This window comes from Zootoca vivipara, chromosome 5, assembly GCF_965207765.1.
Source record: "Zootoca vivipara chromosome 5, rZooViv2.hap1.1, whole genome shotgun sequence".
NCBI lineage: Eukaryota > Metazoa > Chordata > Lepidosauria > Squamata > Lacertidae > Zootoca > Zootoca vivipara.
Window position 1 is genome coordinate 92,786,611 of NC_142588.1, and position 26,926 is coordinate 92,813,536.

The 26,926-nt window shown below is 47.3% G+C and overlaps 1 protein-coding gene across 4 annotated transcripts in view; it reads right to left on the reverse strand.

Annotated features, from left to right (window-relative positions):
- Window positions 1-14,758: 14,758 nt before the first annotated feature.
- Window positions 14,759-26,926, reverse strand: part of ARMC9 (armadillo repeat containing 9) — a 90,722-nt gene continuing 78,554 nt past the window's right edge. For all 4 annotated transcript variants that reach the window (XM_035133035.3, XM_060274281.2, XM_060274282.2 and 1 more), the window contains 2 exons: window positions 18,398-18,570; window positions 14,759-15,341 (listed from right to left, as the gene is read on the reverse strand). In XM_035133035.3, the coding sequence (XP_034988926.1) occupies window positions 15,319-15,341; window positions 18,398-18,570 (196 nt within the window). In that variant the 3' untranslated portion in view covers window positions 14,759-15,318. The remainder of the gene's footprint in view (window positions 15,342-18,397; window positions 18,571-26,926) is intronic.

The window sequence follows — 26,926 nt, forward strand, 5'->3', positions numbered from 1 at the left end:
GCGATCAGCCTTCTTTATGGTCCAGGTCTCACTTCCATACATCACTACTGGGAAAACCATAGCTTTAACTATAAGGACCTTTGTTGGCAAGGTGATGTCTCTGCATTTTAAGATGCTGTCTAGGTTTGTCATTGCTTTTCTCCCAAGAAGCAGGCGTCTTTTAATTTCGTGACTGCTGTCACCATCTGCAGTGATCAAGGAGCCCAAGAAAGTAAAATCTCTCACTGCCTCCATTTCTTCCCCTTCTATTTGCCAGGAGGTGATGGGACCAGTGGCCATGATCTTGGTTTTTGGGAGTTTGAGCTTCAGACCATATTTTGCGCTCTCCTCTTTCACCCTCATTAAAAGGTTCTTTAATTCGTCCTCACTTTCTGCCATCAAGGTTGTGTCATCTGCATATCTGAGGTTGCTGATATTTCTTCTGGCAATCTTAATTTCAGTTTGGGATTCATCCAGTCCAGTCTTTCGCATGATGAATTCTGCATATAAGTTAAATAAGCAGGGAGACAATATACAACCTTGTCGTACTCCTTTCCCAATTTTGAACCAGTCAGTTGTTCCATATCCAGTTCTATCACTAGCAAAACAGAATTACTGTGTCGTGAAATGATGCATGTCTAAAAAGTGTGTCACCAGAATGAAAAGATTGGAAAGCTCTGTTCTAGCGTTCGCCTAATTCAGGATCGAGACTGGAAGAGGTAGACAGTGTATGCAGAAAAATAATGCTAATAGATCTCTTGCTCATCTTGGAGAAGTTCTTCAAATGACTGGGTGCAGAAAATGGTTTTGTTTTTGCTCTGTGCAGTAATAGTAGAAGGTGTTTCTCTGAGGCTGTGCAGAGTGCCTTTCTTTCCCTACTTGAAAAAAAAACTGCATCCCCACCCCACACAAATGCAGAGGGCAATTGCAAAGTGGTTAAATGTGTTTAAAGTTACCAGATTGTTCCAAGTTTTGTAGAGGAGTGGGAAGAAGACCAGATTTAGCAAAGTGCAGAGTTGCCAGTTTTACAAGTAGAATGTAAAACGTAGAATGTTTGTTTCAAACATGATAAAAAGCAGTATTTTAGTGTGACAGCACCTACTCTGCAATACTGCTTTTGCTGTATTGGTCTCAGCACCTGCTGAATATATTTTTGATAAAGAAAGCCGACTCAGACATACCATTTTATTTGATTATATATATTTGGTTTTCAAGTATCTATCCTTTTAACCCCTTCATGTAGCCCAGGCGTCTTAAGCATCTAGACTGGGCTGCCTCTCACACTGGGCAACATTTCAATTCTAAACTGCTGACCAGATTTGTTCGTAAAGTATGATTTTTCACTTCCGCAGGCTTAGCTTGCATGGCCAGGCAGTTACTCAGAAGTAAGTCCCGCTCACTCCCAGGTAAGTCAGTGCAGGACTGCTGCCTAAACTCTGCAGAAAACACTGACATGAAGCCCGTCAGTTAACACATAAGCACGGCATGAAATGAAATGAAATGATCTTTATCAAGCCAGAAATCCATTTTGCTTAATACTTAATTCTGTGAGGAATGTTAGGGCTCCTGGGTGTCATTTTAATCAGATACTCTGGCTTATTGCTTTCATAGCATGCATAGTTTCAAAATGTGCATGGTAAACTAGGAAGCAGTTGAGCTGGCAATCTTTTTTTCTGGCAAGGCTCCTCTCCTGTGGCTTTAATAGAAAGGTGAAAGGTGAAAACTCAGCAGGACTTGCTTTCTTTAGCAAGCAAAATGCACCACACCTGCTTGAAAGTTGGCTTTGAGGCCAATGGGAAGCACAAAGGATCTTTACTACATTTTTTAAAAAAATTCTAGCTTCCCTGAAATTTCAGGGAAGGTCCCATGGTCCATTTGAAGAAGATTGCTTCCCTCCAGGGAACTTGGGAACTGTAGCTGGCCCCTCACAGAGGTACAATTCAGGACAGATAAAAGAAAATACTTCTTTACATAGTGCACTGTTGAACTATGGAACTCACTGCCACATGACATGCGATGGCCACCAACCTAGATGGCTTCAGAACGGGATTAGACAAATTCATGGAGGAGAGAGCTCTTGATGGCTCTGCCCTGCCTCTACAGACGGAGGCAGCGACGCTTTGGAATGCCAGTCGCTGGAAACCCCAGGAGGGGAGAGTTGCTTTTGTGCTCGAATCCTGCTTGCGTGTGTCCCATGGGCACCTGGTTTTCCACTATGAGAAGGGGATTGCTGGGCTAGATGGGCCACTGGCCTGATCCAGTGGACTCTCCTGATGCCCTCAGGAAGATGGGCGTTGTCAACTTCTGCAAACAGAGTGGCTTTTGGGGGGCTCTGGGAGCTGTCCAGGAGACTCGGTGCCCCACCGGTGCAGTAAAAATCGTGACTATCATTTCCTATTGCAGTAAAATAAAAGGGCCTGCACTTATTAAGAAATTCTTTCCACGAGTACGAGTGGTTTCCAGGCTCTGTGAGCTTATGACAGCTGCGTCCTGAATGCAGCTACTTCAGTAGAAGGTGCTGGGAAGGGGGGGGGGTCCAAGCACACCCAGCCCCTTCGTAGTCTGAACGGGACAGATGAGGAGCAATGTGCAGGGCAGATTGTTGGATGATTCGCAGCAAAATGGCAAGCAGTGAGAGGCACAGACAGCTGCAGCTAAAATATTAAAAGTCTAAAGAAGTGGTTCGCAGGGTTTGTGGTGCCACCCCCCCGGGGATGACCTAGGGGGGCGCTAAGAGGCAAGGTGGCGTTGGAGGGAGCAATGACTACCAGACTTTGAAAATCTGGTTTCCCTGGATCAAGTCCACCAGCTTTGTTGAATTGATGACTAAATAGTTTTTACTGGATTTTGAACCAATGTGCCATTAATTGTTACAGTTTTGAATTTTATCATCTTCCTGTAGGGACCCAGGTGGCACTGTAGGTTAAACCACAGAGCCTAGGGCTTGCCGATTAGAAGGTCGGCGGTTCGAATCCTCATGACGGGGTGAGCTCCCGTTGCTCGGTCCCGGCTCCTGCCAATCTAGCAGTTTGAAAGCATGAAGTGCAAGTAGATAAATAGGTACCGCTCCGGTGGGAAGGTAAATGGCGTTTCCATGCACTGCTCTGGTTTGCCAGAAGCGGCTTAGTCATGCTGGCCATATGACCCGGAAGCTGAACACCGGCTCCCTCGGCCAGTAAAGCGAGATGTTCGCTGCAACCCGAGAGTCGTCCGCGATGGGACCTAATGGTCATCTTCCTTGGGGGGGGGGGTTGTGCAAACCGCTCTTCTGAACATTGCTTTTTATAGAGTCAGGTTGGGGGCACCTTCTTCTTCACTTCCAGTAGCGTTTGTCATTGGTATGAGCTTTCGTGTGCATAAACTTGGTTGGTCTCTAAGGTGCTCCTGGAAGGAATTCTTCTTCACTGAATACTTGTCAACATTTTTTGTTTAGGTAAGCCTCTCCAGACATGTAGAATGATGGCAGGTGTTTAAATCTGGTTTTAGCTTATAGCTAATTTTAATTATTTTCTTAATGTTTTAGATAGTTGCTTTTAATTTTTTTTGTTTTGATACTGATACATTTATTGGATTATTCTTTCTGTAAAAACAAAACAACAACAACACTCAAATGCTATATAAATTTTATCTATCAATCTATTCAAATAATGCATGGACTCAAATTCATTACTCCCTCTGAGACAATTTCTGCAAAGTTCAAATAGGCAAAAGATAAACATGGAACTGGTAACAAAATATTGGCGATAAAAATCTTAGCTATTGCTGTGCTCCCATTTGCAGCCTGCAGTGGGAGAGAGAGAGAGAGAGCAGCATTTGATCTCCACTGAATCCTAAACATATTTGCTAATTAATTCTCATTCAGTAATTTCGCCACTGGACCTCCTTTTGAAGACCTTTTATTGGAGAATGGCGCCTTTCACAATGTCCTGGGGAGGCAGAAATTCAATCTGCAATGAATGGGCCACCAGCTAATCTCCCAATGTATACATTTGAGCTTGGAAATTTAAAAGACAAAAGAGAGTCAGATAAGATTGATTTGCCAGGGGCAGAAACCAGGAAGCAGGACACTTGGAAAATATATGCATATGACTCTGCTGGGGGGGGGGGGGACAATGACCAGCTTAAGCACTTTGTAATTTAAGAGAAATTGCATAAAGTCCATAAAATTATTTGCTCGTATAAAGCCGAGCAGTAATTAGCAGACTGAAAGCAGTGTTTGGGAGGCATGGTGTTCCAAGGATAGTTATCACGGATAACATGCCATTTGCAAGTCAGGAGTTCCAGCAATTTGCCCTAGGCTGGGGGTTCGAACAGTGTTTCAGTAGTCCAGGATACCCACAGTCAAATGGAATGGTGGAAAGGGCAATACAGTCCATAAAACTACTCCTAAAAAAGGCAGAGCAGACACATAAAGAACCCCAATTAGCACTACTGGAGTATTGTAATACACCGGTGACAGGATTGGAATACTCTCCTGCTCAGTTGTTGATGGGTAGAGTCCTGAGGAGTAAGCTCCAAGTGTCCCTGTTTTCCAGGGACAGTCACGGATTTACAGAAGCCATCTCGATTACTGAATTGATCCCGGAATGTCCTGCTTTTCTTAGGATGGTTCTATTTTCCTCTGAGAAATGTTGGGGGGAATGCAGTTATGCGACCCTGGAGCCAAGGAGATAAGTAACTCTGCAACCTTTAGAAGACATCTGAAGGCAGCCCTGTACTGTATAGGGAAGTTTTTTTTAAAAAAATGTTTAATGTTTTATTATGTTTTTATATACATATTGGAAGCTGCCCAGAGTGTCTGGGGCAACCCAGTCAGATGGATGGGGAATAAATAATAAAATTATTATAGTGGTTATTATGGAATAGGATGTCCCTAATTTCACCGGAGAAATGTTGAAGGGTATGCAATATTCTTAAACAGCAGCCTTTTAGAGCACCATCTTCGTCATCTGCCCTTCATCCCAAGGTCCCCAGGGAGGGTGACAACAATTTGAAATGCAACATGAAAACAGATTAGAGCAAATTACTATCTATCCAAAAGTGGATAGAGAAAAGTTTTTCTCCCTCCCTCACAACACCAGGACTTGTGGACATGCCACGAAGCTGAATGTTGGAAGATCCAGGACAGATAAAAGAAAGGACTTCTTCACGCCATTAAATAAGTTAAGCTATGGAACTCCCTGCCAAAGGAGGCAGTGATGGCCAACTTGGATGGCTTTAAAAAGAGGATTAGACAGATTTGGAAGTGAGAGCTGGACCATAAAGAAGTGAGAGCTGGACCATAAAGAAGGCTGATCGCCGAAGAATTGATGCTTTTGAATTCTGGTGCTGGAGGAGACTCTTGAGAGTCCCATGGACTGCAAGAAGATCAAACCTATCCATTCTGAAGGAAGCCAGCCCTGAGTGCTCACTGGAAGGACAGATCCTGAAGCCGAGGCTCCAATACTTTGGCCACCTCATGAGAAGAGAAGAATCCTTGGAAAAGACCCTGATGTTGGGAAAGATTGAGGGCACTAGGAGAAGGGGACGACAGAGGACAAGATGGTTGGACAGTGTTCTCGAAGCTACGAACATAAGTCTGACCAAACTGCGGGAGGCAGTGGAAGACAGGAGTGCCTGGCGTGCTATGGTCCATGGGGTCACGAAGAGTCGGACACGACTAAACGACTAAACAACAACAGACATATTTGTGGAGGAGGAGAGGACTATCGCTGGTTTCTAGTCCAGAGAGCTCTGCTCTGCCTCCACAGTTGAAGGCAGTGATTCTTCTGAATCCCAGTTGCTGGAAACCACAGGAGGGGAGAGTTGCTTTTGGGCTTGAATCATGCTTGCCGGTTTCCCCCAGGGACCTGGTTGGCAATTGTGAGAACAGGATCCGAGACTTGATGGGCCACTGGCCTGATCCAGCAGGCTCTTCTTATATTCTTACATCAAGGGCCATGGCAAATTCTTACGAGGAAAACTACACAGTGAAGGAGCCAGACGCACGTCCAACATCTGCCAAGCTCCTGTGGGTGGTGGAACTGCCAAGCCCCCCACCACCTCTGCTGGTCTTACCTGATGAGAGGGTCTGCAGGGAAGGGCCTGTGGCTGGGACAGGTATGCAGAATGTATTGGGTTCGATTGTCAACACGGCCAGTTCATTCGCCCAGGAAGCAGGTGTTCAGTGGAAGATCTCTTCCAAACATTCATATAGCTGTGCTCATGCTAATCCTCTTAACTTATGGCATTTCTCTTATTTCCACTGGCCCATAGCATAAGCATGCTTTGCATTCGTAAGGTCTCGGTTTTAATCCTCAGCATCATCAGTAAAGAATCTGGGGGAGTCCTTGTCCTGGAGAGCCATTTCCACGCAGAACAGACAATACTGGCTTATTCACAGTGGTGGCCTCACAGCATAGGGCAGCTTTCTGAGCTCACAGCCAGCAAAATGTATTTGCTGCTGGACCTCATGGAAAGGAACTCTGCCCACGCTCAGAGAAACTAAGCCCAAGGTGCCAATTTTTGTGTGAATGAAAGATGGCAGCCATGTTTGGTTATGATTTCCAGATCCTCACCAATTCCCACCCACAGAAAATTCATTGCTATGAGTAGGGAAAGCTGTTGTGATAAAAGAGAGATTGTGCTTACATGTGTCCACTTTAGATCAGGTATTGGAATATGTTGTCCCTCCAGATGTTGTAGGATTCCAACTCCCTCCAGCCTTGGGCATTCTGGCCAATGGATGATGGGAGCTGGAGTCTGACAACATCTGGACTGCCACAGCTGCCCTGCCTGTCTTTTTCTATCAACAATCAACAATTGTTTATTCAATTTACAAAATATCCCTGCCTGTCTTAGTTGTACACCTAAGCTATTCAGAGTGTGCTGTTAAAAAAAGCAACGACAAATGCGACCAATGCAGCACACAATTAAGCTGCGGAACTCATGTCCACAGGATGGCTTTGAAAGAGGATGAGAGAAATTCATGGAGGAGAGGGCTATCGAAAACTACTAGCCAGGACAGCTGTGCTGTGCCTCCACAGTCGGAGGCAATAATGCTTCTGAATACTGGTTAGTGGAAACCCCAGGAGGGGAGAGGGTTCTCATATTCAAATTTTGCTTGAGGCTTCATGTTGCGCCATCTGGATGGGCAGCTGTGATCCAGCAGGCCTCTTCTTCTGGTGTCCAGATGTGGTTCATATACAGGGGAGCTGTGATCGACTGCCTCTCTCTGCTGAGTCAAACCCAGGTCAGCTTTTGCATGCTCTTTGCAGAGCTGCCCTTTAGAAGGTAGATGCTCAGCATCAGGGTTAATCTGCTGAGCCAAGTGCTTGCAATGCGCTTGTCTTGCGGGCAGCGATTAAGAACTGTTACTCCTTTGCATGAGCTCTTGATCCTCTGCTTCCCTGCCCTTAATTCCTCACCCTCTCTGGGTTCTGGGTGTGCCTGCGTCTGCAAACCCCAACACAGCAGTTTTCTCTCTGCCCTGCAGCTGCCTTTCCCCGTTTGTTTGAGTCATCTTGCAGAAGGTGCTTGAACATCCACACACACACTGCCTCCATTCAGCGGCGCTTGGCTCCGAACACTGCTGCGCTTTTCACAGCTTTGATGCCCCTGGGATCTCTCTGGCACACACGGGTAACACTAGGTTCTTTTTTCCCCTTGAAGGAAATCACAAGGAGTGCATAGTATGTGTGTGTGTGTTGCAGCTCCCCCTGCACGCCCCACCCTCGGTGCAAGACTCCCTCTGAGAGGGGAGGGGCAGAGGCTCCCACAAACAGCTGCTCTTTATCCTTCAAAGCCCTCCGTCCCCCTTTTTCCATTTGCATTCAGCGCTGGGACAACCAGCCAACCGGTTTGGAGCGTCTGCATCCGAGCAGCTTCCAACGGAATCCAGAAATTTGCTAGCACGCATCCTGTCTGTTCCACAGTACCCTTGACAGTACAAGTCAAAAGTAGCCCCTTGTTGTCGCCCATCCCGCCTTCTCCCAGTTCTTCGTTCTCTGCCAAGCATCCCAGCTCCTCAAACATGGTTCGGCTATTTTCTCTGCTTAAGATGACTGGGTGCACACAGCTCCGCTATTCCCAGAAACAAAACAAAAAAAATGGTCTTGGTTTTCTAAAAGCGAACAAGCTGGCAGCTGCGAGGAGTTTCCAGAAAGTGTTATCACATAAGCAGAGACAACCTCCGCCCCACCCTGTCACAACAGCTGTGAGCCAGTTGCCCCATGGTAATTACAAATGGGAAAATAAATATGCCTGATGCAACAAATGCCCCTATGTGACTCCGGAGAGATTCGGGGTTTAGGAGGGAAACGGCTCAGTCTCCAAAAAGGAGAAAGACTAAGCTTGTTAGGACAGAGGAAAGCAGTTTGGCTTGGAACGCCTTTAAAACAGCTACCAAGGGTGCTTCCATGCTCTTTGCAGTGTCCACACAGCATTCGCATCAAAATGCCAATCTGCATTTCCTCCCAATTTAATCTAGAGTCACGCTTTGTGTGGAAAATATGGTCTGTTAAATTTTGTTTTTCATTTAACCTGTTGCCAAGGATGCTGTGATACCTGAACAACCTGTTCTGGTGAGGCCATCCATCAACTGAGGTCATATGATGTTGGGCATTGGACTGGCAAAGCTGCGACACCAAAATCCAAAGGACGACTTAGCCTGCACAGCGGCAGGAAAAGGTAGCAAGTTCAAAAAAACCACCACACTGAATCTGGAAAGGAAGGCTGCTCCAGAATCTATCTTTGAAGCCTTTGTATTGCCATATTGCAGATTATTGCTACTTTAAGAGATTAGAGGGGTGCCTTTAGTGTCCATTATAGTGCCTGAAGCCTGTGGGCCTTTACGTGGTTAAATCTGTTTATTCCATAAAATGGTAGTTTCTGACACTTTCCAGATAAGCTTCAGCAAGTATCTCACGCTGGGACCTGCTAGAGAGGGAGTACAGATTTGTCTTAGGAGTTATGTATTGATTTCCTGCTAAGGATTTGTTAATCTTTTATTCCATACCCTCTAAGTGTCTGGATTTTTCTAGGGGCAGTCCTGGAATAACAAAAGCCATCCCAGCTTTTGATTTGATCCTGGAATGTCCTTATTTCCGCTGCTGGTGCTGCTACCGCTGAGCTCAGGGAGAACGATGAGCTGGTGTTTGTCCCAAGCGACAGGATTAAAATCAGGATTAAGGGGCTTTCTCGGGACGATAGAAGTGTGTCCTGTGTCCTGGTGGCCCTAGAGGTGGTGGCCCTCCCTCTTCTTCTGATGGAAAATGCTCGGTGGGGGGGGACACAGGATACAAAAAAATGAGGGGTCGAGGAGGGTCTGAGGAGTGTTGGAGGGTATCATATTATGGTGGGAACTGACGGGTCACCCAAACACCATCTATGGCTTATGTAACCTCAACAGTGCTTTTGGCATTGGTAGGGATGGGCCAGCTGTGATTTCTAGAGTATACAGGACCAAAGAACACCTGAATTATTTGAAGTTCAGCCTGAGCTATCTGGAAAGTGCTGCTCACCAGCTGCTGTTGGAGTCAACCTCATTGCTGACCAACAGCAAATCCCTGCATTGCAGGGAGTTGAATTAGGTGACACTTCGGGTCCCTTCTAATGCTAGAATTAGATGATTCTAAGAGAGAAAGAGATGGGGAGATGGAGAAGGTATTAAACAGGGATCAGCAACCTTTTTCAGCCGTGGCCGGTCCACTGTCCCTCAGACCATGTGGTGGGCCGGACTATATTTGGAAAAAATATATATGAAAGAATTCCTATGCCTTACAAATAACCCAGAGATGCATTTTAAATAAAAGCACACATTCTACTCATGTAAAAACACACTGATTCCCGGACCGTCCGTGGGCCGGATTAAGAAGGCGATTGGGCCGCATCCGGACCCCGGGCCTTAGGTTGCCTACCCCTGCCATAAAAGATAACTGCAATGCTCTGTCACTTTATCGGATCTTTTTAATAAACTTGTTATTCTTTACCCCATTTGTGTGTTCACTTGTGTTCCACTCACCAAGTGCCCCGAGTGTCAGGAAAGAACAACCTATTGTTACTTACTCAATTTGATAATGCTGCAGGTATAACCCCAGGGAGGTTTAATCCAGCCATCTTTGGAAACTGTACTATTGCACTTTTATTTGGGCCCTGGGTGGGGGGAGGGAGTTCTTAGACAGCAAACTTTTGGGCTGGACCTGGGAAGCCCCATCGACTTTCCTGCCCTGGTTCATTTCAACTTTAGAGCAGCCTCTTGGACAGGCATCCCCAAACTTCGGCCCTCCAGATGTTTTGAACTACAATTCCCATCTTCCCCGACCACTGGTCCTGTTAGCTAAGGATCATGGGAGTTGTAGGCCAAAACATCTGGAGGGCCGCAGTTTGGGGATGCCTGCTCTTGGAGGACCTGAGTCAGTTTCACTCACTAAATGAGCAGCATCGCTTGAAGGAATAAAGGCAGCCCTGTGCAAATTCACATCCCATGGCCGGAGAGGGGAAACACCTGATCTCCATTTATTGTCTTCCTAGACAGTCACAGGACAAATAATCTACACTCCCTTCTTGCCAGCGGTGGAAAATTATTGCCTATTAATGCATTTCCTCCTTGCTTGGCAAAAAGAGCCTACACTGGAGCCAACCAGTTTTCTCTCCCCCCCCTTTACACACACATATTAGAGATTACAAAGCAGAACGATTGCAACAAGGCATTCAGGGCAAAGGCAGCGGGTTTTGAGGCAGTGGGTGGAGTGGGTCCCAAGTGCGTACGCATTGGGGCACCTTTCAAGCATGTTTGCCAAGGGCTTGCCCAGTGTGGTTGGGTGCCAACTCCAAGCCCTCTTGCAAGTTACCTGCTCCCCCACCCCACAAGAGTACAAGTTGGAGTCTTGTTAAGTGTCCTCCCAGTTCTTTTCTTAAAGAGAGCAGGAAATCAGAGCAGCTGGTGAGCATCTCTTCCCCCAGAAAATCACTTTGCGATGGAAAAAGAGGGTTTGCAGCAGGGGTCAGCAAACTTTTCCAGCAGGGGGCCGGTCCACTGGCCCTCAGACCTTGTGGGGGTCCAGACCATATTTGTGGGGGGGGGATGAATCAATTCCTATGCCCCACAAATAACCCAGAGATGACTTTTGAATAAAAGCACACGTTCTACTCATGTAAAAACATGCTAATTCCTGGACCGTCTGCAGGCCGGATTTAGAAGGCTATTGGGCTGGATCCGGCCCCCGGGCCTTAGTTTGCCTACCCATAGTTTGCAGTGTGTCCACACCTGAAACCCCAGACGCTAAAGTGAACTGGTAGGACGTTCTTTAGCCATATTCATTCCAATGCTGGGAGTTTAAAAGAGGGAAAGCAGGCAGCTGGCTGAAAGCACCTTGGCACACCTATGCAGCCTCTGCTTGTAAATAAAAGCAAATATTACAGAGATGCCCAAAGTCTCCAGTGTTGTGCTCTCAACCAATGCAAACTGATCTTGGGCCATGAGCTACTATGGCATTTTTAGTGTTTGATGCTGTATTGTATTTTTACTATTTTGGGTTGGAAGCCTCCCAGAGTGGCTGAGGCAGGCAAGTCAGATGGGAGGCATATAAATAAATTATTATTATGATGATGATTAGCTATACCTGCCTTCTTTTTTAAATAAGAAGTGGCTATTAAAAGCCTCAAGCCAGCTGACCTCCCAAGCCCCGCAAATTCTCCAGGAACGAACGGATGTCTTGGGAATAAGACAACTGGAAAAAGGGGAGCTGGGACAGGCAACAAGTTGCTGCAAAGCGAGGAGGAGGAGGAGGAGGAGCAGGAAGAGAGGCCAGCAGAGGCATTTGGCAGGGAGAGGGTCCCCCTTTCATCACCAGTGAAGTGTGCTGCTTCCTGCTATTGAGAACAGCAACGCTGAAAGCCAGTGAAACACACCAATGGGAGCTCCACAATGCACAGGTTTGTTCCCCAGGAGCTCCCAGGCTCTGCCAAGGTCAGAGCGCCTGCCAGGCCTCAGATAAAGTCTAGCTTGTGCCGTGCCACATCTTTCGGCACGGTGCAGCGACACCCGGGTGCTCGTGCCATCCGCCGTGATCTTAGCTCTTCCCTGTTCCCAACAGGATGGCACAAGGGGCTCCTGAGTTCTCTGGGGGGCAAAGTTAATAAAAAACTGAAAAAACTTTCAAATCCTCCAGAGCTGCTCACTGGGGCTAGATCTGGCTGGGGCGAAGCAGCTGGAGGGCAGCAGGTTGAGGGAAGGCCGAGCTAGATGATCGGGGAAGCAGCAGGAGGGAAACTGGGCTGGTGGCAACGAAGACTCGCCTTCTAGCAATCCCAATGTTTATATGTTTTGCTGTTTTCTCCAGCTTTCAACTGGCTAATCTGGTTTTAGCCTCCACTGTGCCCCAGTCCATGTAGGGTCAATAATAATAATAATAATAATAATAATAATAATAATAATAATAATAATAATTTATTATTATTATTTGTACCCTGCCCATCTGACTGGGTTGCCCCAGCTGTCCTGGGCGGCTTCCAGTATATACAAATAGATAATCAAACATTATGGCCTCGGTCCAGTATACCAGAAGGAGCGTCTCCACCTCCATCGTTCTGCTTGGACACTGAGGTCCAGCTCTGAGGGCCTTCTGGCGGTTCCCTCGTTGCGAGAAGCCAAGTTGCAGGGAACCAGGCAGAGGGCCTTCTTGGTGGTGGCGCCTGCCCTGTGGAACACCCTCCCATCAGATGTCAAAGAGAAAAACAGCTACCAGATTTTTAGAAGACATCTGAAGGCAGCCCTGTTTAGGGAGGCTTTTAATGTTTAATTGTTTTATTTCATTTTTCTGTTGTAAGCCGCCCAGAGTGGCTGGGAAAACCCAGCCAGATGGGCGGGGTATAAATAATAAATTATTATTATTATTATTATTATTATTATTATTAAAAACCTCCCTATACAGGGCTGCCTCCAGATGTATTTCCCTCAGACGCGTTGAATTCTCACAGCCACCTAGACCTCTTTACAAGCTTCCAATCCAAGTCATGCACCCCCTGTGAATTGCACTAATACAATATTAGTATATTTATCCACACTGTGTGTAAAATATAACGGTAAGTGAAACAACAGTCCATTTGCTGCACCCTGAAAGGTACCTGAACATGTGTCCCCCACCCCCCCACCCCGGCTTCATGGAAAGGGTAGATCTGGCAAAAGAGCCCCCATCTGTTCTCCCAGCCTCCGAAGTGCATGGCAGCTTCTGGTTTCAGAACAGGCTGAGATTCCCCAGGGAGACGGATCTGCTCACTGTATGACGAGAAGGGATAGGGAGTGAGGGGGGCAGGGGACACTGTGGATCAAAGAAACGGGCTTCAGAGGTCGTGTGCCAGAGACAAAGCGATCTTGGCAGCCTCTGTGGGCTTCCTGGCTTCTCCTTGTGAGGAGGAAACACAGGTCTACAGCCCACTCATGGGAAAGCACGGGAGTCATCAGAGGGGTTTTTAAAAACAGGAAGAAGACTACAAAAGGGATGGAAGGGCAAGGGAGGAGGCGACTCCTGAAGGCTGCACTTTAAACATCCCAAAAGGAGATGCTCCAGGGACTATTTCTAATATCTCTGGATTTAAACAACAACAACCACCCCACCGCATTCCTCCTTCCCAACTCCACTTTCCTCCCTTGCCCAATATGCAAGCATTAGCTTGCTTACCTGCTCTTCCACCCCCACTCAGTCTTTACACTCCTTTATACCCCTCTCCCACCTCACCAGATGGATCAACCAAACTCCAGGTGTCGGGAACAGGCCAAGGTGGGTGAGGCCAGCTCTCTCCACTAGTGGAGGCTGCCCAGCAGCCTTCCCTATCCTCAGCCCTCCAAATGTTCTGGCAGTGGCAGACTTGGGTACCATGCTGCCCTGTGCAAGGCCAAAATTTGTCCCCTACCTGTCATCGCCCTGCCTTCCCAAAAGCGGGTGCCTGGCTTTGGGGAGGAGGTGTGAGGACTCACAGACCCCGTCAGAGCCTCACGCCACCTTCCCAAAGGCCAGCGCCTTGCTTACAACTCCCGCTTGGCTCAGCGCACAGTGTGTGGGCACCAATCAAAGTCCTAAATCTGCCCTTGGATCTGGGCTGCAATGGCTGGGGTGGGTAGGAATTGCAGCTGGGGAAGGCTGTCCTATAGTTTCATGCAAGATCATTCCAAACAGTCTCTGGTTTTGATTTAGGGGTAGAAACTCATAATAAGTTAAAGTATAGCTTTGTTGCAGCAGATATTTCTATTAGACCAGGGTCCTCCCATTTGATGTAGCTGCATGTGTTTTTTAATGAACTGAACATACTGAAAGAAGATGAGTGCTTGGGGAGGGGGAGAGAAGTTTGTGTGCATGAACTTAATAGCATTTGGCTTTTTTGTTGTTGTTGCCGGGAACGCAATTAAACAAAGCGCTCTCCCGTCGTGTCCCGCGGCCGAGCGCAGAGAGGGAGGGAAGGCCGCGGCCCCGCTGCTCCTCCCACGGGCCAGGTAGGGTTGTCAGGAAGAGGCGGCGGCAGACCAAGATGGCGGCATCGGGCTCCGGAGCCGCCGCCGTGGCCCCGGAGCCCAATGCCGCCATCTTGGTCCGCCGCCACAGGGAAACGGGAGGCAGAGGGTTGAGGGGGGGAGAGCGTGTGTGTGTACGTCCCGCCTCTTCGTCCAGTCCCTGTGTCCGTGGGGCACATGCGCATTAGCGCAAACCCAGGGACACAGGGAATACTGAACGCAGAGACACTTGCACTTTATTATATAGGATGGCTTCATCAATTTGTTAATGATATTATGTGATGTATGCTGTGATGTTCTTTACGTTTTTGTTATTTATTGTTTGTAAGCTGGGATTCGTTTGAATGGAAAGCAATAAACCCGAACAAAATCATGAGAAAGGCTGAAGGTGGATCTGCGTCACAGGCAGACGGACGCAAAGAAAGCTATGAGGGCAGGAGGCTGGGTAAATGGATGACTGACGTAAGACTGCAGGGTCTCTACCAAGGATGAAAACAGTAGCAAACCAGCTACTTGCTGTAAGCACAAGTCCCTCAGGACAACGGGGTGGGCTTCCAGTCTGTGTTTTTTGGCAAAAAGCAAGGGACTCCTTGACTGTGCATTTATGCCTGGAAGCAGTGATGTCCAAGGAATGAAACATTCCTCCAGGCAGAATCCTTTGGCCAAGGTCCAAGATAAGGCGCATCCCATCAGATAGTGGCTGGATCTCAGTGCATCCACGGCCCTTGTGCTAATAACCTCCCCCTTGGCTCTGCCGGCTGCTGCAGAAGCGAGGATCCCTGTTACAGGAAGCTGGTAGCGTCTGTCCTTAAGCGCTCGCTCAGACAGGTGATTCCTGAGGAAAGGATCTGTCCTCACTTCCTGGAAGACTGGCTGCCTGCAGAGGAGAGAGAGGGAGGGAGGGAGGGAAGCTATCAGCTAAAGCAGAATTCAGGATGGGGGTGGGGTGGGGCTGTGCCCACAATGGCCACCTCCTCTAGGGGATTAACAGGGAGTCTGTGGTGCCAGAGGATGCGGACAGTTTACTGTAAGAAAAGAGTCACAGTCACTTTGTTATTTACCTATTACGCGTTCCTGCTTCCTCATTCATGGCTTAGTCTCTTCACCAGCTAAGGACATCCTGGATGCTCAAAGGGAAGGGCTGCATACTTAAGAACACGTTTGCCCATCACTATGGTAAACTCTCTGGGAGCAGCAGGGTTGCAAACTGCTTCCCAAGTTTGCATCTGTGTATGTGATCCTCAACAGCAGCTGAAGACGCCTGTGGGAGGGGAAGGGTCCCGCTACTTCTTTGCCCTTCCTTCAGTTCATAGCCCCCCCCCCAACCGCCTGGCTCCTTACTGTCTCAAGACTGGGACCTCCCCTCCCCCCCAAAAAAAAACACAAATTAGCCCCTTTGCATTGATTGCTCAGTTTCCTGCCTGCAAAATGGGGCTGTGCCCTCCTCAATTTGAGAATTAATCAATGTCTGTGAAGCCTTCAGCAGATGAAGCATGACTATAGGGGCCGCTTATTTTTTAAAACCAGGCAAAAGGAGGAGGAAGGATGCCTTCAAAGAAGAAGAAGAGTTTGGATTTGATATCCCACTTTATTACTACCCTTGTTATTTAGTCGTGTCCGACTCTTCATGACCCCGTGGACCAGAGCACGCCAGGCACTCCTGTCTTCCAATGCCTCCCGCAGTTTGGTCAGACTCATGCTCGTAGCTTCGAGAACACTGTCCAACCATCTCGTCCTCTGTCGTCCCCTTCTCCTTGTGCCCTCAATCTTTCCCAACATCAGGGTCTTTTCCAGGGAGTCTTCTCTTCTCATGAGGTGGCCAAAGTATTGGAGCCTCAGCTTCAGGATCTGTCCTTCCAGTGAGCACTCAGGGCTGATTTCCTTCAGAATGGAGAGGTTTGATCTTCTTGCAGTCCATGGAACTCTCAAGAGTCTCCTCCAGCACCATAATTCAAAAGCATCAATTCTAAGGAGTCTCAAAGCGGCTAACATTCTCCTTTCCCTTCCTCCCCACAACAAACACTCTGTGAGGCTGAGAGTGGGGCTGAGAGACTTCAGAGAAGTGTGACTAGCCCAAGGTCACCCAACAGCTGCATGTGGAGGAGCAGAGACGTGAACCTGGTTCACCAGATTATGACAGTACCGCTCTTAAACACTACACCACACAAAGCCCCATGAGATTCCCTGGGCCACTTCCACCTGATCAAATTTGTATCCTGGAACACATTTTCCCTCATCAGGGCTAGCAAGCCAAAAAGGTTTGAGGAAGCTGTGCTCAAGCCTTTCTCCTTTGACCAGCACAAGACTTGCTTAGTCTTGCAATGTATGGAAGGGTTAGAAATGTGTTATCTTTAAGGCAATGGAGATGGTGGCCCAAACTAGGAAGGGCAAGCACAAAAACCAAGTCATGCCACTAACAGGCAAAGGAAGGGAGAAGGAAGAAACTCCAGCTGCTATCAGGAAACATTTCTTGTAAGCCTTGGAGCGTTTTAAAAAAAAGCTCTAATGATGTGGGTTTGCACATGAGAGTGCCACAAACCCTCAAGGTGACACTGTATGGAGGACTTGGGCTTCCTGTTCCACTCATGTGCCCAGAAGTTCAGTTCCACTTTCCCTGGAAAGCGGGGAGCACATGGGCTTCAAGGGCCGCTTTCTTGGCAAGTGTGCACTTTCCGCATTTCAGTCACGCTTCCTTTTCAGCGTGACAATGAGCCAGCGGCAGGAGCAAAGCAGGAAGAACAGGAGGACTCGTGTGTGTGCTAGCAGAGCCCTCTTGATCCAGGCTGGACAGAGCTCCTATCGCAGGAAACAGAATGCAGAGGCACCAGGAGTAAACAGAGGATGCGGGGCGGTGGGGGGGGGACGGCTGCAGGGAGGCAGCAAGGAATGCTTTACAGAGCATGACGCCAGAAGAAAAAAAGCATCAAACCTGCCTGGAAAGCAGCTCCTCATTCTTAGTACCAGCTGGGCTAACCTTCTCATTTTGTGGATATGATGAGGATGAGGATGAGAATACGAAAAAAAATCCTCCCCCTTTCCCGTCCTTCTGTCTGCTGCATGCCAAAGGAAGATGCCAGCTGCTATTCAAGTTACTGACTTGGGCCCCAGGCTATGGGTTCTCAATGGTGCCCGTGATGTAAAGTGATGTCATGACGTTATGTAGGCGTGCCGCAGCAGTGCTTCCGAGGCTGTGCAGGTCCTCGGAGGTCACGTCCGAGGCCTCGTGAGACCTCCGATGCGGCTTCCCATTTCGCAGGGCCTTGGAAATTGCCTCGGGCCACCAACGCAGCTTCCGGTACCAAACTGGAAGTTGTGTCAGAGCCCCCACAATTTTTTTTGTGTGTGTGCCCAGGCACCCAGGGCCCTTAGAGTTGGCACTAGTGCAGCTATCGCTGAAGCCCCTGGAAGGAGCTATCTCAGAGAAGCTTCCAACACAATCCTTGGTGTGGTGCTGTGGTTAAGAGCGGTAGACTCGTAATCTGGGGAACTGGGTTCGTGTCTCCGCTCCTCCACATGCAGCTGCTGGGTGACCTTGGGCTAGTCACACTTCTTTGAAGTCTCTCAGCCCCACCCACCTCACAGGGTGTCTGTTGTGGGGGAGGAGGGGAAAGGAGATTGTTAGCCGCTTTGAGACTCCTTCGGGTAGTGATAAAGCGGGATATCAAATCCAAACTCTTCTTCTTTTCTTAATGGAGTTCCGTCAACCCGTCTGGCTATGTGCCATCAAGCAATGAGGTATTATTTATCTGTTACCCACTCTAATGCCCCAGAGCAGGTTACAGCAGCAAAGCACAGCATTAAAAACAATTTAAAATAACAACCATAAAAATAAGGTGAGTCCCAAAAACATACACCTCAGGTGGCAAAAGACAGGGTCAAAGATGTTTCCTCGAACCATCCCAGACCATGCAAATAAGGCAATTTTGCTCTTACTCTGTCTGCTCCTCGATGACGATCCAGAAGAGCCGGGGCGGCTGGTTTGCTGGGGCCCAGACTGGGAGAACTGGGGAGCGATGGTTGGGATTTTGCCCCTTCCGGGCCTGGCACTTGGGAAGTCCGGGGAGCAGGGGAGCCTGGGTTTGCTGGGGAGGCCAGGAAGGAAGTCGCTGCAAGAGGGAGAAATAGAATTAAAAAACCGGGGGCAGAGCAGCCTTTGCGACTTGGAGAAAGATGGGCTATTAATCTTCTGAATTAATGAAGTCAACTGAGCACCACAAGACAATGCAGAAGTTTGCAAGGGGTCTGGAATTCTGCGACAAAAGACTCTGAATCCTACAACATTTTGAAAACATATCAATTGATATGGCAGACTTTGTTTTGGCTGGCATCAGCCTCATAATGAAATGGTTAAGTACCAACACACTGGCAAGGAACAGCATGCATACCATTTATTCAGGCAAATGTCTCACATAAATTCCTCCTCAAAATTCACATTTCCCATTAAATACTTTAGCTTAACCTCCCCCAGTCTGACCCTACAGTAGATGCCTAAGTAAACGGCCACTGAAGTGAATGCACATTCTCCACCTTCCTCTGGGGCTGTCCAATGCTAGTTTGTAACCTCCTCAGGGCAGGGACCTGTCCTCTTGCACTATGTAAAGCAGTAGGTGCATCTTATAACAGCAGGTGTTAATAGCTATGGAGGAGCTGCAGAAAGGGAGCCTGGATCTTCCATTTGTCTCAAGGCTGAGTCCTAGAACTTCCTTTCATCAGGAAGTAGGAAGAGCCGGCTGCATCAGGCCAATGGCCCATCTCGTCCTTCCTCCTGTTGTTACAGTGACCAATCAGATTCCTGTGGGAAACCGGCAAGCAGGATCCAAGCACAAGAGCCCTCTCCCCACCTCCTGTGGTTTCCAGCAACTAGGATTCAGAAGCATTGCTGCCTCCAAATGTGGAGGCAGAGCACAGCCATCAGGGCCAGTAGCCATTGATAGCCCTCTCTTACATGAATTTGTCTAATTATATTTTAAAGTCATCCTAGTTGGTCACCATCAATGCCTCCTGTGAAAGCGAGTTCCACAGTTTAACTAGTTTAACTGCTGGGAAAAGCTCAGAGTCAGGCTGAGTTTACATGCAGCCTCAGGCCATGTGAAAATATGCCTCTGAGCATGGATAAAGTGAAATCCCCAATACTGCCTGTCTGCGACCAGGGGCTTAGAAAAAAACGATTTCTGGGCAAAGGAAGTGCTCATGCCTTTCCTCCACTCTTCTTGGCTTGTTTGGTTTTTTTAAACTAAACACAGAACACTCCATTGTTAAGAGCAGGGGTCAGCAACCTTTTTCAGCCGTGGGCCGGTCCACCGTCCCTCAGACCATGTGGTGGGCCAGACTATATTTTGGGGGGAAATGAACGAGGTTAAGAGGGTTCTCTGGCTGCCTTCATAGCGGCCCCATGAACTACGAACCTACGCTGCAAAACAACTTCAACAGTTTGCAGGGGATTCCAAATTTTGGGATTCATGGTTAATGTTAGGTACAGACCCCGTTGTTTTGTATCAATTTCTCACTTTGTGGGGTGAAAAACGCCAGGGTTTTGCTGGAAGAAAAACTGCAAAATTTTGGCACAGGTTTATTTTCCTCTTAATAGCCAGGTTGAGGCCCCGACAGGCAAGGAGCAACTCAGATGCAGGAAAGGCGTAAAAAGTGATAGATTCCTGAGATGTCTCAGTTGTAGAGAAGTAATTAAAATGGGACCTCAAAGGGTCTCACAAACAGGCCAACACAGATGCCCCATCAAAGAAAGTCACTGTGAGGGGCAGGGGGTTTGAAAAAAGCAGGACTCTTCCCTCTTGAAAGGAATGTGGATGAGTTTGCAGAGCTTCCAGCCTCCACAGCCACCTGCCAGAGAGGTGGCCATAAGAGTTAACAACCTCTCAGCTTCTCCATTTCCTCAAATTGCTCCCATTGTTTGAGACTTTGCTTTTACAAACTGTTGCCATTGATGGCTCAGGCCTGCTAATAAGGTAGTAAAAACTCTGTTTGAACTGCCTTTCTGCTGCCCTGTTTGATTGCTTCTTTTTACAGCCCTCTCTGCTATCTTTTCAGAAGATCTTGCCAACCCCCTTTCCAGTCCAGCAGGAAGCCTCTGGCCAAAAATAAAAAATAATAAAAAATACAGAGATCATTATCTGGTAGAATCTCAATCATCATAGTTAGAAACTGAACTCAGAGGGGTCCAGAACCAAATGGAGTGGGTTCTAAATGTTTCATTTAGCAAAACAGGCTGTAATGACTTGTGGGCCATTTCTAAACACATGGTCCCCCACCCCGCAACTTTCATGATGCTCAATTCTTGTGCAATGATCTATTGGTATCTGACAGGTATTATCGATGACACCTGGAATGTATACAGACATGGACACTTGCTAAAGAACTTACGGCTCCTATTTAAGTTTCAGTTTGAGATGAGATAGGCCTTTTGCCCAACACATGGGAGCATCAGGGACAGAAAGGTCATGGCTCAGCCATGGAGCAGCCTTAGTACATCTAAATTCCCTGGTTCTATATTTTGGGAATTGCCTCTAGCAGCTTGGGTGGGGCTGGCAGGAGTTGCTTGTGGAAATGGCACAAGGGGGAAAGGGTTTCAAGCCAGCCAGCTCGTTCTGCCCCCGGCCCCAATTCCATTCAGGGCCCTTCGTGGTTCCTTTTAAGCCCAGAGAAGAACAACCTGTTCAGACATCCTGCGTCACATCTAGTCTGCCAAAACGTGCTCCATCAGTGAGCCCTTGTGGATCTTCCCTCTCTCCATTCTTCAAACTCACAAGGTAGAGGGAGAATACAGGGGGCTGTCTTACAGGTGAAACTCGGAAAATTTGAATATCGTTGAAAAGTGCATTTATTTCAGTAATGCAACTATTTTTTTAAAAAAAGTAAAAGCTTTATTTATTGAACAAAGGTAAATAACAGAAAGAAAAAAGATAAAGATAACAAAAATTAGGATAAATCATATATAACAGAAATAACAAAAAAGTAACAAAACCCCAATCTTCGAATCATCTTTTCGTGTACATAAGTAAACACACTTAAATAAATAAATAAATAAATAAATAAATAAATAAATAAATAAATAATAATATTTAAACCATAATTAACTCCTAATGCTTCGTACACATCAACCCCCAAACATTAACCCAAAAAAGAAAAAGAAAAAGTAACAAAATAAAATTAGCAATACTTAACCCCCCCTCCCCCCTATTTCCCTCTACTTCTCAACCTTCTCTATATTACGCTATATATATGTTCCTTCTTTTTTTCTGCAAACCTCTACTTTGGTTTTCCAAACTCATTATTTGAGCCTTTAAATGTCTAGAAGGAGGTCAGAATTCTCTAGATAATACTTAATATAATCTGTAAATGGTTTCCCATTCCCCCCCCTTTCCTTTATTCCTTTAACTTCCTCATATTTTTTTCGCCATATTATAATAACTTATCAATTTAATTTGCCAATCCTCTTTTTTTGGTATTTTTTTGGGACTTCCAATCTTTAGCAATAAGGAGTCTAGTTCTTACTGTCGCGTAGCTTATTATGCACCGATCTTTAGCTTGGATATCTTCTCCCATCATTCCTAATAAGAAAATCCCCGGTGTCTTTTTGAAGGAATATTTTAACATTCTCTTCAATTCTCTGTAAATCATGTCCCAGAACCCTTTGATGTTTTTACATTGCCACCACATGTGAATATATGTCCCGGTTTCTTTATGGCTTCTTTATGGTTTCTTTATAGCATCTCCAGCATTGGTTATTGGTTCCTTTATAGATAAAATTTATTGGTTCCTTTAGAGATAAAAGAAAAATAAAAAAATAAAAAAGTTGCATTACTGTATAGATTCTATAAAGGAATCTATACAGTAATGCAACGTTTTATTTTTTATTTTTCTTTTAATTTTTACAAATGCTTTCTTTTGGAAATTCCACAGTAATAAAACAAATAGTTACAATAATACAAAAATAAACAAAAATAAACATCACTATTACATTTCATTAAGTACATTCCATTTATAATTGACCCGCCTAACGACAAATATTACAATTACAACAAATAAAGGCTTGACATATCTTGCTTTGCATGTCATGCATCTATCTCATATATTGGTTTCACCTTTTAAGTTGCATTACTGAAATAAATGCACTTTTTGACGATATTCTAATTTTCTGAGTTTCAGCTGCATTTAATTATTACACCTTTCCTCCGAGGAGCTCAAGATAGTGTCCATTGTTCTCCCATTTTACCCTCACAACAACCCTGCGAGGTCGATTAGGCAGAGAGAGAGAGAGAGAGAGAGAGAGGGAGGGAGCCATTTGCCCAAGGTCATCCAGTGAGCTTTGCAGCGGAGCTGGTTTCTCCCAGGTGCTAGTCTGACACTCTGACCACTATGTCTTGGTCTGCCTTGACGAGTGCGGCCTGCTCTGGCCTCCCCCGGCCTGCCTGGTACCCTTCAACTTAATAATCCCCAAACCCCTGCGTTGCAATCTTCAAAACTGAGACCAAAAACTGGTACCCTTCAACGGCAGGTGCCAGGCGTTGAATCTTTGAGCCTTACGCAAGGAATGCGTGTGACATACGCTCAGTGGAATTTGCCTTCAGGGAAAACACGTTTTATTGGGGCTACACAAACCAGTGCCTCCAATCACATCCAGATATGAAGCACCTGACAAGGCCATCACAGCATCTCCCTCCGTCTCCGTATGTGAAGCAAGTCAACATTAACCAACCGCAACATCGTGACCCAACCACAACCGGAGGAAAAAATCAGCCAAGCTGGTGGTGGGAATGAACAGGGCTTCCGTGATACGGTGACGGCTAGGTGCTACTCTGGCAGGAAGAAGGAAGGGGGCATGTGAGACATCCGCCACAGAGACATAAATCTTTATCTGCTGGCTCTCTGTGTTCTCTCGCTTTCTTGGGAGAAACCAGCTTGAAGGCACGCAAGCGACCGAAAAGAAATGCTGTACCGGTGACTCATAAGCCATAAATAGTTGGGGGAGAGAATAAAAGGCAAGTAGAACAATGTTCTCTCACCTTCCCACCCATGCCAGGAAATGTTTAGTTACCTTTCTAATATTACAACCAGGGACTCATTCAGGTATAGCATGGCATATATGGGGTGGCCGGGGGGCACACACACCACTACTTATAATAATAATTTATTATTTATAATAATAATAATAATAATAATAATAATAATAATAATAATTTTTATTTATACCCCGCCCTTCCCAGTCAAGACCGGGCTCAGGGCGGCTAACAACAAATAATATCAACACAAATATAAAAGAAACATTTCAGTTAAAACAACAGAATAATACAATGTTAAAATTCAATTTTAAAATTAAAAATCTACGAATAAGATAAAACCATTATAAATAAAACCTTAGGGGAGGATAACCGTGGGGTCAGACTGCGTCAGTCCGAAGGCCAAACGAAACAGCTCTGTCTTGCAGGCCCTACGAAAAGATGACAAATCCCGCAGGGCCCTAGTCTCCTGGGACAGAGCGTTCCACCAGGTCGGGGCCAGTACTGAGAAGGCCCTGGTCCTGGTCGAGGCCAGCCTAGCCACCTTGTGACTCGGGATCTCCAATATGTTATTATTTGTGGACCGTAATGTCCTCTGTGGGTCATACCGGGAGAGGCGGTCCCGTAGGTACGAGGGTCCTAAGCCGCATAAGGCTTTAAAGGTCAAAACCAGCACCTTGAACCTGATCCTGTACTCCACCGGGAGCCAGTGCAGTTGGTAAAGCACTGGATGAATATGATCCCGCAGCCGGGACCCCGTAAGGAGCCTCGCCGCGGCATTCTGCACCCGCTGGAGTTTCTGGGTCAGTTTCAAGGGCAGCCCCGCGTAGAGCGAATTACAATAATCAAGCCTAGAGGTGACCATCGCATGGATCACTGTGGCTAGATCAGGTTGAGAGAGATAGGGGACCAACTGCTTAATGCGGCGGAGATGGAAAAATGCCACCTTGGCTGTGGTTGCAACCTGTGCCTCCATGGAAAGGGAGGCATCCAAGGTTACCCCCAAGCTCTTGACAGAAGGGGCTGACACTAATTGGGCCCCAGCGAAAGATGGAAGTTGGCCCCCCCGCCCCATGTCATCCCGACCCAGCCAGAGGACCTCTGTCTTCGAAGGATTTAGCTTCAGCCGACTCCCACGTAGCCATCCAGCAACAGCTTCCAGGCACTTGGTCAATGTGTCCGGGGCCGAGGCAGGACGGTCATCCATCAACAGATAAATCTGGGTGTCATCAGCATATTGATGACAACCCAGCCCAAAACTCCGGACAATCTGGGCAAGGGGGCGCATGAAGATATTAAAAAGCATTGGGGAAAGGATTGCACCTTGCGGGACTCCACACACCAAGGAGTGCCGCGGTGACAACCCCCTCCCTAGCGCCACCCTCTGTCCCCGACCTGAGATAAAGGAACGCAGCCATTGTTGGACTGTACCCTGAATCCCCACGTCGGCAAGGCGGTGGTCTAAAAGCTCATAATCGACCATGTCGAAGGCGGCTGACAGATCTAGAAGAATCAGCAGCCCCGACCCGCCTTGATCCAGCTGTTTACGGAGGTCATCTGTTAGGGCGACCAGTGCTGTCTCGGTCCCGTGGCCGGGACGAAAGCCGGACTGGAATGGATCTAAAGCCAATGTTTCATCCAGAAACCTACCGAGCTGTTCTAGCCGGGTTCCCCCAGCCACTCTGGGCGGCTTCCAACAAAACATTAAAATACAGAAATCCATCAAACATTAAAAGCTTCCCTAAACAGGGCTGCCTTAAGATGCCTTCTAAAGGTCTGGTAATTGTTGTTCTCTTTGACCTCTGGTGGGAGGGCATTCCACAGGGTGGGTGCCACTACCGAGAAGGCCCTCTGCCTGGTTCCCTTTAACTTGGCTTCTCGTAGCGAGGGAACAGCCAGAAGGCCCTTGGCGCTGGACCTCAGCAGAACGATGGGGGAGGAGACGCTCCTTCAGGTATACTGGACTGAGGCCTGGGATCAAAATGCAGCGTACTAGAGAATCACATAGCATGCCAGGGACCCAAGAATCTCAGGGCTGTATTCAACTAACTTTTACTCAGAGCAGACCCTCTGTAATGAATGGTCAGGACTAACTTAGTTCCATTAATTTCAGCGGGTCTAAAGTGAGTAAAAGTTTGTTGAACCATCAGCTTCATTTCTGCGAAAGTGTAAGCAGGTAGTCCTCATGCCTCCACAGAAAAAACACACCTAAAGATGTATCAGCACATAAAAGCTTAAGAGAGCATCTCCCAACTTTGCTCATGAGGCACAGTGGGATCAAGCAGTCCATATATATATATAATATCTGAACTCATCTCCAACAGGTGACTGTGGGACAAAGGCAAGCCACTCAGGTGTCTTACTGTCTTGGCAAAGACTGTTCTTCAAGGATTTCCCTATCCAAGTAACACTGCACAAATAGAACCATGGGACCTTGGCATGAGTTCATTGTTCTTATGGTTTCTCCAGATCCCTTTCTTCCCTGCTCAAGAACCCGTGAAGCTGTTAACTCCGCTGTCGTGCAAGACTGAAAACTATTTGCCCAGCGCGGAGCTTCATTTATGGAGCTACCAGGTTTTCAGAGCATCCACCTGTTTTCTTGCCATTTCCTCCCTTAGCCACTGGGAGCATCTGCGTGGGTTGAGGCTGCACAAATGCCAAGGGCATCAGTGGATGGCAACACAAAGAGTTGGGGCTGATGCTAAGCTGTGCCTGAACAGGAACCCAGCGGGAGCCCTGCTGAAACTGCTTGGAAACTGCCAAAAATGAAGAGTGAAAGGTAAGTAAAATAAATAAATAAATCCCCTCTTCACCAGAACCCAGGGGCCAAATGCAGCTCTCCAGGCCTCTCTGTCTGGGCCCCCACCTCAGTGGCCCTGATCTGTGGCCTCTTTAAAGTGCTTTTGGTCAGCTGGAATGTATCCTTGAACTGCATTGTGCTTTAAAATGCCTGGAGAACAGAGGGGTGTTTGTGCAAAAACCTCTGTGTGTTGGGCTGGAATGCAGCCTACAGAGGAAAGGCGTGAATTGCCCCCGTTGGCCCCCCCCCCACGCTTGTTGCCTCTGTCCCTACGCACCATTTGCATGCAGCCCCTGGAAAGTTGCCCACAAGGGAATGTGGCCCTTGGTTCCTCAACCCTGATCTAGCCCAACGCCTTGCTTCTTATATTGGCCAGCCAGTTGCTTCTAAGAATCTTACAAGCAGGCATCACAAGGGTGATGGCCGTCCCGTGGGGTTCGGATTCCAGCAGGTGGGACTCAGGAGGTAGACTGTGACTAAACATGGAGGTTCCATTTCTCTACCATGGCTAACACCTGCTGATGATAGACTTCCTCAAGGAAGAGCCCTGCTGCATGAGACTATGGATCTATCTAGTTCAGCATCCTGTTTGCAACAGCAGCCAGCCAGGCGGCTTCCAAGAAGCTTGCAAACTGGGAATGAAGGTAG